At 41.0% G+C, this 14435-nt stretch overlaps 1 protein-coding gene across 4 annotated transcripts in view; it reads left to right on the forward strand.

Moving 5' to 3' along the window:
* Positions 1–365: 365 nt before the first annotated feature.
* LOC128606040 (probable E3 ubiquitin-protein ligase HERC3) overlaps positions 366–14435 on the forward strand; it is a 40780-nt gene continuing 26710 nt past the window's right edge. For 2 of the 4 annotated variants that reach the window (XM_053622008.1, XM_053622009.1), the window contains exons 1-10: positions 367–619; positions 3534–3866; positions 5553–5712; positions 6417–6493; positions 6660–6881; positions 7998–8089; positions 8457–8587; positions 9087–9241; positions 12567–12634; positions 13053–13171. In XM_053622008.1, coding sequence (XP_053477983.1) covers positions 3644–3866; positions 5553–5712; positions 6417–6493; positions 6660–6881; positions 7998–8089; positions 8457–8587; positions 9087–9241; positions 12567–12634; positions 13053–13171 — 1247 coding nt within the window. In that variant the 5' untranslated portion in view covers positions 367–619; positions 3534–3643. Of the gene's footprint in view, positions 620–3533; positions 3867–5552; positions 5713–6416; positions 6494–6659; positions 6882–7997; positions 8090–8456; positions 8588–9086; positions 9242–12566; positions 12635–13052; positions 13172–14435 lie in introns of all 4 variants that reach the window. The other 2 variants (XM_053622006.1, XM_053622007.1) reach the window with 2 other exon arrangements.

Consider the following 14435-nt stretch of genomic DNA (forward strand, 5'->3'; position numbering starts at 1 on the left):
TTTTTTCAACTTCATGTTTGACGTTGACCCCACCCCCCTTTATATCATGCTACGTGTTATTTCTATCAAACCGATCTGCTGAAAGGGCTAGAAATATCAAGCTTTGCCACAATTTTCCTGATGTCCTAATATATCTAAATTCACCCTACTTAATATTAAACGATTATAATAACTCCTGCCTTTTATGTTCCTATTCATATTTAAATAAATACAAACCTGCTTTAAAAACGAACAGTCCAATACAAATATAATCACCTAAAGTAGCCCCCAGTGGCTTTTAGACATATTTTATTTAAAGACGTCTTAATGAAATGAAATAAAACATACATGAATTATGTATTTGGCCCTCTTATCTACTCTTGGCAGTGGCACAACCACGTGACCGGTGACGCCCCAATATAATCTTAAACTACATTCCAAACAGCGTCCTATTTATATATAGTTCACTACATAGGGAGCGAAGGCGTCACCCTGCTTCATATACAGTATAGTCAACCTACGTAGGGTCTATAGCTGTATTTGGGATGAGACCTTCGCTGTAACTTCCTTGTTATTATCATAACATACGGAGAAGCAGAAAATAACCTGCCATAAGTGAAACGGGTATGTACCTTTCAAGGTAGGTCGTTTTTAATGATTACATTTTGTCATTCGTAATATTTCGTTGTTGTTGTTTTTTTTTTTGCCTGCTCGGTTAACTAGCTTGCTAGCTTGGCATTTGGACAGTTGATAGTGTTTGCTAGCTATGCTAGGTGCTTAGCCTATCTGTTATTGGCAGTTGTTTTTCATTTTTAAGATTTGTTGTGAGTATAGAATCGAGCCATTGATGATATAGAGCCCGTGACACCGTTCACATTTGACGTGTGTATTAATAAGATTGAAAGCGAATCTTCATTTTATTTATTTATTTATTTGTTTGTTTATTTGTTTATTTGTTGACAGCAAGGGTTTGTTCAAATCTCCAGCTAGCTGCTGTTCTTCCTCCAGGGAAGAGATAACGGTTAGCTAGTTGCATCAGTTTAGCAGCCTAGCTTGTTATTTATTCTCCTGATTTACATAAAAAAAATAAATCTAGACAACATTTCAGAGCAAAAATGCGTTCAGTTGAAACATCTAGTGTATCTGGATGAGATAGGGAGCTCTGTAACTAGCTGACTGCTTTCTGTCTTTAGTGACTAGATTAACCTTCGTCTTCATAGACAGGCTTTATTTATTATTTTATATATGACGTGTTTTATTTCTATTTAGGAAAGAGGGAATATATTCCTGAAACAAACTTTAGGTCAGGATATGTTTTTTAAATCTATTTGAAATAGTTAAATAATAATAATGATAATAATGATGATAATAATAGCATTGGGCGTGAGGCTGGACTCCACCCTGGATTGGAGGTCATTTCATTACAGAGTGTAATATTAATAATTATAATTATAGTTAGGTTATTATTTGGAATAGTTAACTCATCTTCAGTGATTACCTTATCCAGGTTAGGATTCCAGTTTAGTATACAGTAGCTTATGGGGCTTTTTCACCGCACCGCACGGTACGGTAAGGTACGGTTCGGTAGAGTCTGCTCGCTTTTTGGGTGTTTTCCACTGTGGATCGTACCTGGTACCTTTTTTAGTACCACTTCGGTCGAGGTTCCAAGCAAGCCGAGCCGATACTAAATATGAGCCGCGCACTGAGGAAGTGAGGATTCTCCCTAACAAGTGGTTCTGTATTGTGCCATTTAATACGTACTTTGTGTATGGTAATATTCTATTAATTGAACATGGTGTATCGTTTATTTCATTAAGGTTTCCGTCTTAGATTTTTACATCTCGCTTGTTACCGGTTTCCAAACAGGCGTTTATTGGAGTTTCTCCTGTCGAATCTAATTTGGTCGTATCGAGCACTATGTAGGTTGTAGAGCGCCGTTATTTTGCATCCTTGATAGAGTCCGTGAACAGGACAGGCATTTGGAATACGTCCTGAGCGTGCGTTTGTACAGGGCTTCGATAATACATCATTATTCCTGCGTGAAGGCGAGTGGAAGATGGCACCCGTGTTGAGGCGGCAGTGGAAAAGCAAGCCCAGAAAAGTAAGACGAGTCGAGTTGAGCCGTAGCGTGCAGTGGAAAATGGGTTAAGTCACCGACTGGCATGTTTTTGAGAGGCGAGAGGAAACCAGAGGACCAGGAGGAAACCCACACGGACATGTGGAGAACATGCGGAACTCCACACAGGCTGTAACCCGAGCTCAGGATCGAACCAGGGACCCTGCTTACTCCACTGTTCCACTGTGCACTCTTACTTTTTTTGTTTTCTTTTTAGCACTATTAATTTGAGTCTCTAAAGTTGCAAAAAACACTTCTTCATATAAATAGTCTGAACAGAGTACTTATGATAAAGCCTATTAATGCAAAACATTATTATTGTTATTATTATTGAATTGCTTAATAGTCTATGAGAATGATTACAAATCATAACATGTTTTTGAAATAAAAAAAAAATAAGAATAAGCTAAATAAATATGCTTTTAATTTATAGAACAAGGGTCGTCAACTGATGGACCGTGGTCCAGATCAATGTATTAAAAAAAAAAACCTGACAGTAATTCAGTTCACACTAATACAGTTAGTGGTTAGCACGGTTGCCTCGCACCTCCGGGGTTGGGGGTTCGAATCCCACCTCCACCCTGTGTGCATGGAGTTGGAGTTGCATATTCGATGGGGTTGCATATTCGATGGGCTTGCATATTCTCCCCGTGCTTCTGGGGTTTCCTCCGGGTTCCTCTGTTTCCTCCCCCAGTCTAAAGATATGTGTTGTAGGTTGATTGGCATTTCTAAATTGTCCGGAATGGGTGTGTGTGTGATTGTGCCCAAGGTGTCCCACGCCTTGTGCTGCCTGGGATAGGCTCCAGTCTCCCCGTGACCCTGAGTAGGATAAGCGTTACGGAAAATGGATGGATGGATATTACCTACATTTTTATTTTTTTTTATTAGCTTTATTAGAAACTAGGACAAAGTGATTTCCTACATGGAGCAACAAAGAAAAGACGAGGTGCAAAGGATGGCGTTCCTCTCTCTCCTGTGCCAGTCATAGCACAGGGTGTCTGTGCGCTCAAGTATGAGGAAGAGGGTGGATTGCTTTTGCTTTAGAAAACATAACAGTTTGAAAAGATGCGATGGCTTCATGTGTCGTCCATGCTAGCCTTCATCCTGGTAGCAGTCGTGTGATGCAGGAAAGCTAAATTGGGAGAAAATAGGACAAACGACGAGTCTAGTACAAAATACAAGCGTGTTTTTAATCGGATAGTCTTTTGCAAATAGGATTTAGGCTTTTCTTTACAACATCAGGACTCTGGAGCATCCTACACACTGACGCATCATCTCTTTCCCTTTTTAAGTGAAGACTCAGAACCTGTTAGCATGCATGAACACCTGAGCGTGAGATCGCTTCTGGGTTTGCTTTCGTTTGTAAGTCTGTAAACAAATTTTCTTACGTAGTCTCTAATGGCAGAATTTTATTAATATTTTTTTTTTATTCTTCCAGGCTCGTCATCCACTCGAAGGGGAGAAGGCAGGGCCACATAGCCTAAGGCTGCATTGCCCTGTGTCTGTCCTCGTTCTCCTTTATACCCATCTCTCGGTGCGTGAGTGGCGATGCTGTGCTGGGGCAGTTCCAACTGGGGTCAGCTCGGCCTCGCTGTATCCGAGGCCGCTGTGTTTGAACCGCGGAGCTGCTGCGTGTTCGACGGCAGAGGGCTGAAAGAAGCGGCATGCGGTGGGCAGCACTCGCTCTTCCTGATGCACGATGGGAGCGTTTACACGTGCGGGTCCAACAGTCGTGGGCAGCTGGGCCACGAGAAGCCTGGAGTCAAGCCTGGTAAGGAGCCAGAGCGATAATAATCTTAACTATATATAACTGTAGTTATGTTTGGTTTTATTTTATGATCGATGCTTCTGATGTGTTTTAAAACTACTAATAGACTGTGAAAGATGAATACCAAAAGGGTTTTTTTTTTCTTTTTTTTATTGTAGATTTTCTGAGCGTAGAAACAAAACGCCGATAGCGTAGCCGATCCACCAACCAGCATGATTTAGGGAGATATCGCCAGTAATAAATGCCGAATTGTATTCCACTGAATATTTTATATGGATCACGTATAATAGAACGGTACAAAGAACTTACCATGATTAATTTAAAATTGTAACTACAGTTGAGGTCAGACGTTTCCATACGCCACCATATATTTTTGGCTTCAGGGAAACATCTAAATATCTTATGTAGCTTCTGAAGGCAGTACTAAATGGAAACAAATGAGATCTTTTAAATAAAATAATAACAATTTACACGGATCATCCTGTGCAAAAGTTTACACCCCCCTGGGTCTTAGTGTTGCCTACTTGAGCATCAGTGAACGTTTGCATCTTTTGTAATAGTCGTGTACGAGTCCCTCAGTCGTCCTCAGTGTGAAAAGATGGATCTTGGCATCATGTAGCGACTGTTGGAAAAGAGTCAAATATGCAGAAGATGCTGGAAAAGCAGAGAATGTACAGAACCTGGAGGATTTTTCTGAAGAACAGTGGGCAGTTTAACTGCTCATGACAAACAAGGGACTCATGGACAACTCTCACAAAACATAAACACAGTCGATGATCATCCAGGTAACGACACACAGTATTAATAATCGAGCGTACGTAAACTTTTGAACTGGTTCATTTGTGTAAATTCAGTTAGTATTGTGTCTTGTGGACTATATGTGATTATATCTTTTTTTCATTTAAAAAAAAATTAACATTTTGCAGATTCTGCAAAATACTATACTTTTTACGCTCATAAATATACCAAGATATGTAAGAAATAAAACATGACATGATGCAGTGTTATATCATAATAGGTACCGATGCGCCCTGTCTCAAAGCGGAGTTAATGTCACCACCGTGAAGTTGATTTATTGCCCAGGAACAGCAGTTGCAGTTTTATTCCTCATAAACCATGGTGATTTGACAGCGATTTTATTCGCAGGATAAGTATAGAACGTCCTACACGCCACTGCTCCCAGCACCGCTTGCTCGTATTCACTGAATACTGAACGTGCCTGAGTCATTATCGGTAACTGAGATGCAGGCAGGCGGACGAAGCTTACCGAGCTGAGGACAGTGTGGAATTTTAGAGCAGTTTTACTTTCTGATCAAATCGAAAGCGGGCAGGTTGAGAGCTGGAATTCCCCCAGGTTTAGAAATTTGTGTGACTTGTTTGAATTGACCCCGGCACAGCTAAACAACCGAGGTCGGCGAAACAGAAGTGAGACGAGTACAATCTGGATGTAATTTTACTCGCAGTACGTGAAGATTGAGACATCCTCCCAAAAACATGCCCCTAGGTGTGAATGTGTGTGTGTGAATGTGTGTGCATGGTGCCCTGCGATGGCTTACAGGATGTATTCCCACCTCATGCCCAGTGTTGCCAGGATGGACTCCGGATCCATGGCGTTTACGGAATACGAATCAGTAAATTATGGTTTTACGTTACCTAATCGTTTGCGTGTGTGTGTGTGTGTGTCCACAGAGCTGGTCGGGGCGCTGGATGCCCAGAAGATTGCAGGCGTGGCATGTGGGCAGGCCCACTCTTTGGCACTGAGTGAGCAAGGGCAGGTGTTCTCGTGGGGCTCAGGCGAGTCGGGGCAGCTCGGTCTCGGCATTGCAGAGGAAGCCGTCCGAGTTCCCCGGTAAGAAGTCATATAGAACGAAGACAACCCTTACTAGGCTTGTATGATCTTGTGAACTTATCATTTCCCAACTGCACAGCTGTTAATACATTTCCATGCTCCTTTATTCTCCTTAAACTTGAAATGGTGCAAATTCTCATTTTCCCTTTCTTTATTTAAGCTAGCGGTTCTGAACAATTCCGTGGTTTATTGTGATTATTTTAAATGGGAAAATCGTGAGAAATCAAAATCGCGTAAGCATGTCCCGTACGTAATTTCCCTTAATCCTGTCTGACTGTTGAATGAAGCTGTGGGAGGTTTTTTGTCCGGTTGTCCTCTTATGATTTTTAATACCATGAGCGACATTCGAGCGGTGACGGCAGAATGAGAATCGTTAATGCGGCTTCAAGATTCCTCCCAGAAGATTTTTTTTTTCCATCTGTAAAACTGTCAAACAAGCAAACAAAAGGAAGCTGCACAAAGAAGGTTGCCTTTTACTCTCATCAAAATTCATATCCGATTATTAATGAAACGTTTTCACCGAAATCATTCCCTGATATTTAAATTTCTTCCACCACACCCAGGAATTTTACTGTAATTATTTACATAATAAGGTGAATTTAATGACGAATATGCTCTTATTTGTCATTTGTAATGGTTGTTATGTGAAATCTAATTTAGCCGTGTCTAAATTTATGTACATCTCGTATCGCCCGAACGTACAGATTGATCAAGAAGTTGTGTGAACATCGGATCTCACAAGTCATGTGTGGCAACCAGCACTGTATCGCACTTTCTAAAGGTGAGACCTCAGATGTATTCATTATTATTATTATTATTATTGTTATTATTCTGTACTCCTTATCAGACAATTATTTTTTTAAATCAGTTTAAATCAGACTTGGGACTCACTGTTGATCTACATGCTGAAAGTGACTTTTTGGTCTGCTTCTTTTTCATCCTCTCAGATGGTCAGTTGTTCACGTGGGGTCAGAACTCGAGCGGTCAACTGGGATTGGGGAAAGGTGAGCCGAGCTCTCTGTCTCCTCAACCCCTCAAGTCTCTGTGTGGGATCCCACTGAGTCAGATCAGCGCCGGAGGAGACCACAGCTTCGCCCTGTCTCTCTCCGGAGCCGTGTTCGGCTGGGGCAGGAACAGCGCCGGGCAGCTGGGCCTCAACGATGAGCAAGGTGAGAGACACACAGAGGACAGAGGTAGCCATGCTCATGCTCCTGCTCATGGAAACGTCCCATAACATATATCTCAATGAGCGCCTTTTTAATCACGGGCAGTCATTTGGAAATTCTAGACATGTCTCTGTTCAGTGCTATTGAGTTCACAATTCTGATTGGTCAGAATGTGGTGATGAATTTTCTATAACAGCAGTGCAGACAGTAGTGCCAGTTCTAACTCGAGGCGCAGGTTTATGTTAATGCAGTCTTTACGTTAATGTTATCATTTCTATAGCTATGACATGTCGTATTTTAATGAATAAAAAGTATTTAAAAACAGTATAATCATTGGCAAATTGCTGTGGTGTCAGCAGCGATGTTGACTCGTCTCCTCTCAGATTTAGTGCTGCAGTAGCGCACAAGACGGCGTCATTTATCGGTGGATCCGATATTACAAACCCGATAACCGATTATGGAAAAATGCTTAAATATCGTGAAAAATATCGGTAAAACCGATTATCGGTCGATCTCTACTGTAGTTACCACATGACCGCCAATCTGCACGTTTCATTCCTTTCACTTTTGGTTTGAGCCCACGCAGTCCATTCACGTTCCTGATGCCGACTCCTAATGCCATTTCGAACCAGAAGGTGAACGATGGCCAATGGGAATGCTGAATGGCAAAGTAAAAAGGGAAAAAACAAAAATCTGCACCGTGCTGAATCGTGCTCAGTTTTGTCACTGCTTCAGATGGACAACCAAATGTTGCATTGCTATAAAGTATTAGCACCCATTCTGAAGTCAGAAATACGTGTTCTACCTCTACCTTTATGGCCTCGTTTAGCCTTTTAATTAAACCGGGTATTTAAAAGTGTGATTAATAATCCAAGCAATGTCTTTCAAGCAGGTGTGATGATTTAGACATGTAGATTGCATAATGATGAACTAGAGACTATAAGCTCCGTTTAGCGGCATACAGATGCTAAACATGTTGCAACTGATCAGTTATATAGTGTGCATATGTGTGTGTGTGTGTGTGTGTATATAATATATATATAATAAATTAAATTGATTGTGCTGCCATGTACATAGGCAAATAATTTTTTTTTTTTTTTCTTCTCGTTGTTCAAACAGATCGGGCTGTTCCCTGCCATATTAAATTCTTGCGCTCACAGAAAGTGGTCTACATCTGCTGTGGGGAGGAACACACAGCCGCTCTGACCAAGGTACAGATACACTCTGTGTCCCCAGTGTCATCTGTTGGATTTAACTGAAATCTCTTGGATTTAAATGAAGCATTCAGATTTGCTTAAACTGGGTCTGGACAGAGATTTAATCTGTTCAGAAACAAATCTGTACATCTGGATTGCTGAAGTAAAAACCAGGATGGTGAAAACACTGCATAATGTAACGAGCTGAGTAATGAGAGGTGTTGTCAGGTGGGATAGGGTATGAAATACAATGCAAATGCAATGTACAAATCACAGTTAGTGTTTTGTTTGTGGTTGTGTTATGGACAAGTAGGTTTAACAATGAGGGGGAAAAAGTAAGAAATAAAATAAAAAGAACAATTATAACATCTTGTTTGTACAGGATGGAGGTCTGTTTACGTTTGGAAACGGGTCGAGAGGACAGCTGGGACACGACTCTACCAACAACGAGCCTCTGCCACGCAGGGTTTTGGAGCTCATGGGCACCGAGGTGTCCCAAATCGCCTGTGGCAGGTACACAGGAATTAATGCCTAAGATAGTGTTAGTTTATTCCTTTTAGTGTTAATTGCTGCCTTCAGAGTAATTAGTGAGACATTCACGACAGCAGACTTCGCAGAAATGAACGCAAAATCAAGCAAGCACCGCGATATTCGGAGGAGCTTGCAATTTTTTCTAAATTACCGCGGACTTTCCGTAGATTTGGGCCATGAAGTGTCATGTGATGTCGGGGGGGTGATTTGGCCCTGACGTTGCGGTGTTACAGTTACCACCTTGAAGTTGAATATTTTCAAATAACACATCCCGGATTGTTTTTGTTTCCAGAAAATTGGCAAGAATTAGTAGGAATCCAATCTTACCACTATAAATTAAACCTCACGCTAAAGAAGGCTTTAATTCAACTTGGGGGCGGGGATTACATTCCGCAACATTCTTTTTTTATTCATTTGTTGCATTGCTCACTATGTTTTGATCATTTTCTTGATGGGAACTTTTCCTTCATATCTGTTCCAGACACCACACGCTGGCGTTCGTGTCCTCCACCGGCTTGGTGTACGCCTTCGGCTGTAACGCTCAGGGCCAGCTCGGCTTAGGGACCAGAGGAAACGCCATGATCCCCCTTCCAGTCCGAAACATCCAGCCTCCTTTTCTCACCAACACACAAACAGGTGGTTAAACACGCCGTCGTGGCATCACATGAGATAAGTAATGCTATTTGTCATGAGCCTTGTACAGGCATTTTCAGTACATCTCGTTTGATGAAAGCACTAAGTGGCGCTTTCCTCTTTCGCTGGTGCATGTGACTCATCACAAAATCTGACTACAGGCGCCATTCAAACCACAGCAGGAAAATTTATTTCCCTAGTTTCCAGATACCCAGGAGCTTCCACTTTTACATCAGTCACATGAGTTACATTTACATTTTATAAAAACAAACCATTTTGTCAGAGACGGAAATTAGAGATGATTTAATGTTCTTTTTTTTAAACCAGATTCATAAAATGTTACATATCAAAAATGTCTTGTTTTCCCCCTCTGAAGTATTTGGGTGGAAATAATTGGATAATTGGGTCTAATCAGCTGCTTGTTATTGCTGCATGATACCGACAGAAATAGCATATTGTGATTATGTTGCAACTCATGGGTTTAAAATTGACTAAAGCGGACAGGTGGATCCGTGTTTGTTTTTCAGATGTTAGTTACAGGGTTTATTTCTGTCACTGATATCCGGGTTGATAATTAACAAGTGATCTATTCATTCTTTCATCTTCAGTAAGTGCTTTATCCTGGTCAGGGTTGTGGTAGATCCAGACCCTATCCCAGAAACAATGGGCGTGTGGTGGGATTAAACACTGGACAGGACTCCAGTCCATCGCAGGGACGATAATAATAATAATAATAATAATAATAATAATAATAATAATAATGATACCTTGCTTTGCTATTTATTGTTCAGTTTTATAAGGCTACTTTCTACGGTAGCCTTAAGCGGCCATGCATCATTATTATTATTATTATTATTATTATTATTATTATTATTTTTATTTATTTATTTATTTATTTATTCCTTTCTTGTCTTCTCGTGGTCATGACTTGGTCACAAAAAGCTGTTTTCTCACGACGTGAATAGGACTGGCGTTGCACGCCCGTCTGTGCCATCATACGTTCACTAATTGCCCGCTGTAGAGATGGACTTTCTCTCCGCATTAAGAGAGAGTGGTGTCCCTTTCTCAAGAGTCCCTGATCAAAGAAAAAACAAATTTGTTTGTCCACGACGATGCGGAATTGCGCTAAGCTTTTGCTTCCTCCGGAACAATAAAAACAACACGTTGTTATGTCGAGTACACGGAAAAATGAAGTCGAGATCGTGGGAAAACGACTGTTATGTCGAGATCACAAGAAAATAAGAAAGGAAAAAAAAACAAATAATGCATGGCCGCTTAGGGCTTCCGTAACATGATCTCCATTTCCATGATTAGGTTGAGAAAGTGGAACAAATACCAAAAGTTTTTGCTGATTCTCACAAATACAAAATGCAGCATGACAGGTTTGGGATTTCAGTATATGATTTATTAATGGCAGAATCCTGCTTTAGGAAAGGAATAAAACATGATCGAGCATAGTGTTCTCTGTTTTATTTATTCATTTATTTATTTATTTATTTATTTACTTACTTACTTATTTTTTACCCCCTCTCATAACACAGCCGTTTGCCAATTCCAGTTTTTGTTTATTATTTATTACATTTGCGATTACATTTCGTGTTGTGGGACATCTGCAAAACAAGTTCAGTCCTGTTATCTGTTACGTTATAGTTTGCATAAAAACTACAACCCCAATTCCAAAGAAGTTGGGACGCTTTGTAAAATGGAAATAAAAACAGAATGCAAGGATTTGCAAATCACATAAACCCATATGTTATTCACAATAGAACGTAGAAAACATATCAAATGTGTAAACTGAGGAAATGTACTGTTTTAAGGAAAAAAAGTAAGGTAATATTGAATTTGATGGCTGCAGGACGTCTAAAAAAAAGTTGGGACAGGGGCAAAAAAAGGCTGGAAAAGTAAGTGTTAGTAAAAAGAAACAGCTGGAGGAACATTTGCAACTAATTAGGTTAATTGGCAACAGGTCAGTAATGTGATTGGGTATAAAAAGAGTATCTTAGAGAGGCGGAGTCTCTCAGAAATAAAGATGGGATGAAATCTGGATGGAAGCAGATGTTGCTCTAAAACCTGTTTATACCTTTCAGCATTGATGATGCCTTTCCAGATGTGCAAGCTGTCCATTCCATAGGCACTAATGCACCATCAAACCATCAGAGATGCAAGAATTGGGTTGTACATTTATAGTTGTTCCCGCCTCCCCCCCCCCCCCAATGTTAATAAGACAAAAATCTGTAAGATTGATGTTGCAGAGAAACCCGAAGACGTTTGTGTGTCACTTACAGTTTTACCTCCTGTCTCACTGTTACTAAGTGCTGACACTAGAGACTCCTCACAGAAAAGGCTACCATGTTAACCATGACGCACGTTTTCTAATCCGTGTATGTGGAGTGTCTGCCATAAAAGTCCCTTTGTTAGTTGCTACTATTAAAAATAACGTATTATCCATCCATTCTCTATACCGCTTATCCTTTTCAGGGTCACGGGGAAACCTGGAGTCTATCCCAGGGAGCATGGGGCACAAAGCGGGGTACACCCTGGACAGGGTGCCAATCCATCGTAGGGCACACAATCACACACACACTCACGCACCCATTCATACACTACAGACACTTTAGACATGTCAATCAGCCTACAATGCATGTCTTTGGACTGGGAGGAAACCGGAGTACCCGTAGGAAACCCCCACAGCACGGGGAGAACATGCAAACTCCACACACAGGGCCACGATGGGAATCGAACCCCCAACCCTGGAGGTGTGAGGCGAACGTGCTAACCACTAAGCCACCATGCACCCTAATAACGTATTAGTCATGAAATATTTATACGTGGGGTAGTGGTGGTTTGGTGGTTAAGGCTCTGGGTTACTGATCGGAAGGTCAGGGGTTCAAGCCCCAGCACTGCCAAGCTGCCACTGTTGGGCCCTTGACCCTCTCTGCTCCAGGGGGCGCTGTATCATGACTGACCCTGCACTCTGACCCGAACCTCCTGACATGCTGGGGTATACGAAGAAAAGAATTTCACTGTGCATATGTATATGTGATCAATAAAGACTCATCATTATATAAACTTGTGATGATAGTCCGATTACGAAACGACTGTCAGAGCTGCCGTTATAGAAAATTAATCGACGCCCTCACCAATCGATTAGAGAATTCAACATCTCTGTGGTGTGTAAATACTGGTATTAAATATTAACTCTGGTGTTAACGTTTTATGTTTCTTTGACGTAAATTTGACGTGCTACAGGTACTCTCCTGTATTAAAAATTGATCTGAAGTCTGTGTAAACTCGCTGTGTGTTTATTTTCTCCCTGACTCTGGCACAGATCAATACAGCATCAGCAGGATCCACTGCGGCGGCGATCACAGCTTTCTGGTGCTGTCACGTGGCAAGGTGAGCCATCAGACAGCGCAACGCACCAAACAGCAACGTGTCAGTAGATGCAAATTTTGCAGACGAGGAACAAAATATGTTGTTGAAATCCCTAATGAATGCTCCACAGCGAATGTAGATATGCTAAATCTTAGTTTAATCTTAGTTTATAAAAAAAAAAAATATCATTTTTTATCATGACCTTGGGGATGAGCGTCTCTTTTCTGTTTAAATGGCATTGAGTATTTTCTCTTGTCCACTTGGGGGTGCTCTTAATCTGGTGAAAGAATTACACTGTAGAAGTTGATTTTTGGGACTTCCTGTTTATTCTTCGCTTGGAGACGTATTTAGTCTAAACTCAGATGTGAGATGTGCGATGGCCTTGCAGCAAGCACAGAAAGACATTGTTTGGTTATTGCTATCCTAACTATCCTAACAGAGTTGCCCGGAGGACTTCCGCGTTATCAACTCATCGAAAAGCATTTCCCTGATTAATAAGGAGAGTCTAAACAGTTGGAGGCTGAAGCTCCTGGACAGCACCGACTCCAGCATCACAAAGTGAGTGCAGTTATCAGGCGCGGTCCGACCTTCACAGCAGATGTAGCTTCAACACGTGTTTGGGTTTTTCATGCTCCAACAAACAGAGGCGTGTAAAGTGCAGCATCACAGAGTCACAACCGGTCACGGCGCTGTAGATCTTCATCCGTTTATGACTTTATGATCAGGACGTGGTCGGTATTTTCGCCCTGCGTTTCCGCTTTGTAGTAAAAGCGCATGTGCTTTCTACTACGCCACTGAGCAGTTCAGTTTGTTTTCAGCAGGGATACTACACTTAGAGGTGATCATTAACTTTGACGTCTTCGCTCGTCTCTGTTTGTAAACCCTGAGCCGAGACGGTTTAGTTTTAAGACTCCGATACAAAATACTGCAACCGAGGAGGAAAAAAAAAAACAAAAAAACGAGCGTTACAATGAACATTTTTTATCATGTCATGTAACACTTTTACCTTTAACACTTTGTAACACTTTTAGTTTATCGGAGTGTTTGTCCACCAAGAGACAACAAAATAACGTAGCCGTCTGATAAAATGCTACCGGTCCGAAGTAGTTTTTTTTATAAGAAGAGAAAATGGAATGATGGATTTATAAAAGCATTAATCTTTCCAGCTTGGCGTTCTCTTGAGAGTCAGGTGCTTTAATCTATGGCCCAAAGCCTTTTTTTTTGACTGACATTACAAACGACCAACAGCAGATCTTTTCCCATAACTGTCCCGGAATTATCCCGAAACTTCGAAACTGGAAACTGACCGTCCCAGATATTCCATTTCTTTTGTTTGCAATACTGTATAGCGTTCTTTCTCTGTTTCATTTCTTGTGTTGCTATAATATCAGCATTCATCTGCTTTTAGATTATCCTGACTACATATTTCACATGACTATGACTAACCAAGCGCGAGCAGTGTTACAGTAAGAGCATCACGTTACACAACGTTATCAACCAATGCAGTTCTACTCGAAAGGGGGATTAGAGGGATTAACGGTTCGCTAATATAACAGTTATTACTAACAGTTAATCTGTCTAATGTCTGTTATACAGATTAATATGCAATTTATGACACGAATAAGCAGTACTAGCCCAATCACGGAAGATTTGGCTACCGAATCCAGCCACCGTGTCACTTAACACATCCCGGCGAGATCGAACAGAATCGTGTACTTCTTAAAATGTACACGGTATTTTTGTTCGTGTTTCTTACTACTTTTTTTTTTTTTTGACCGCAGGTACGTTGACATTCAGGTCTTTTTAAAAATGGCAGCATTTT

This window comes from Ictalurus furcatus, chromosome 3, assembly GCF_023375685.1.
Source record: "Ictalurus furcatus strain D&B chromosome 3, Billie_1.0, whole genome shotgun sequence".
NCBI classification, from domain to species: domain Eukaryota; kingdom Metazoa; phylum Chordata; class Actinopteri; order Siluriformes; family Ictaluridae; genus Ictalurus; species Ictalurus furcatus.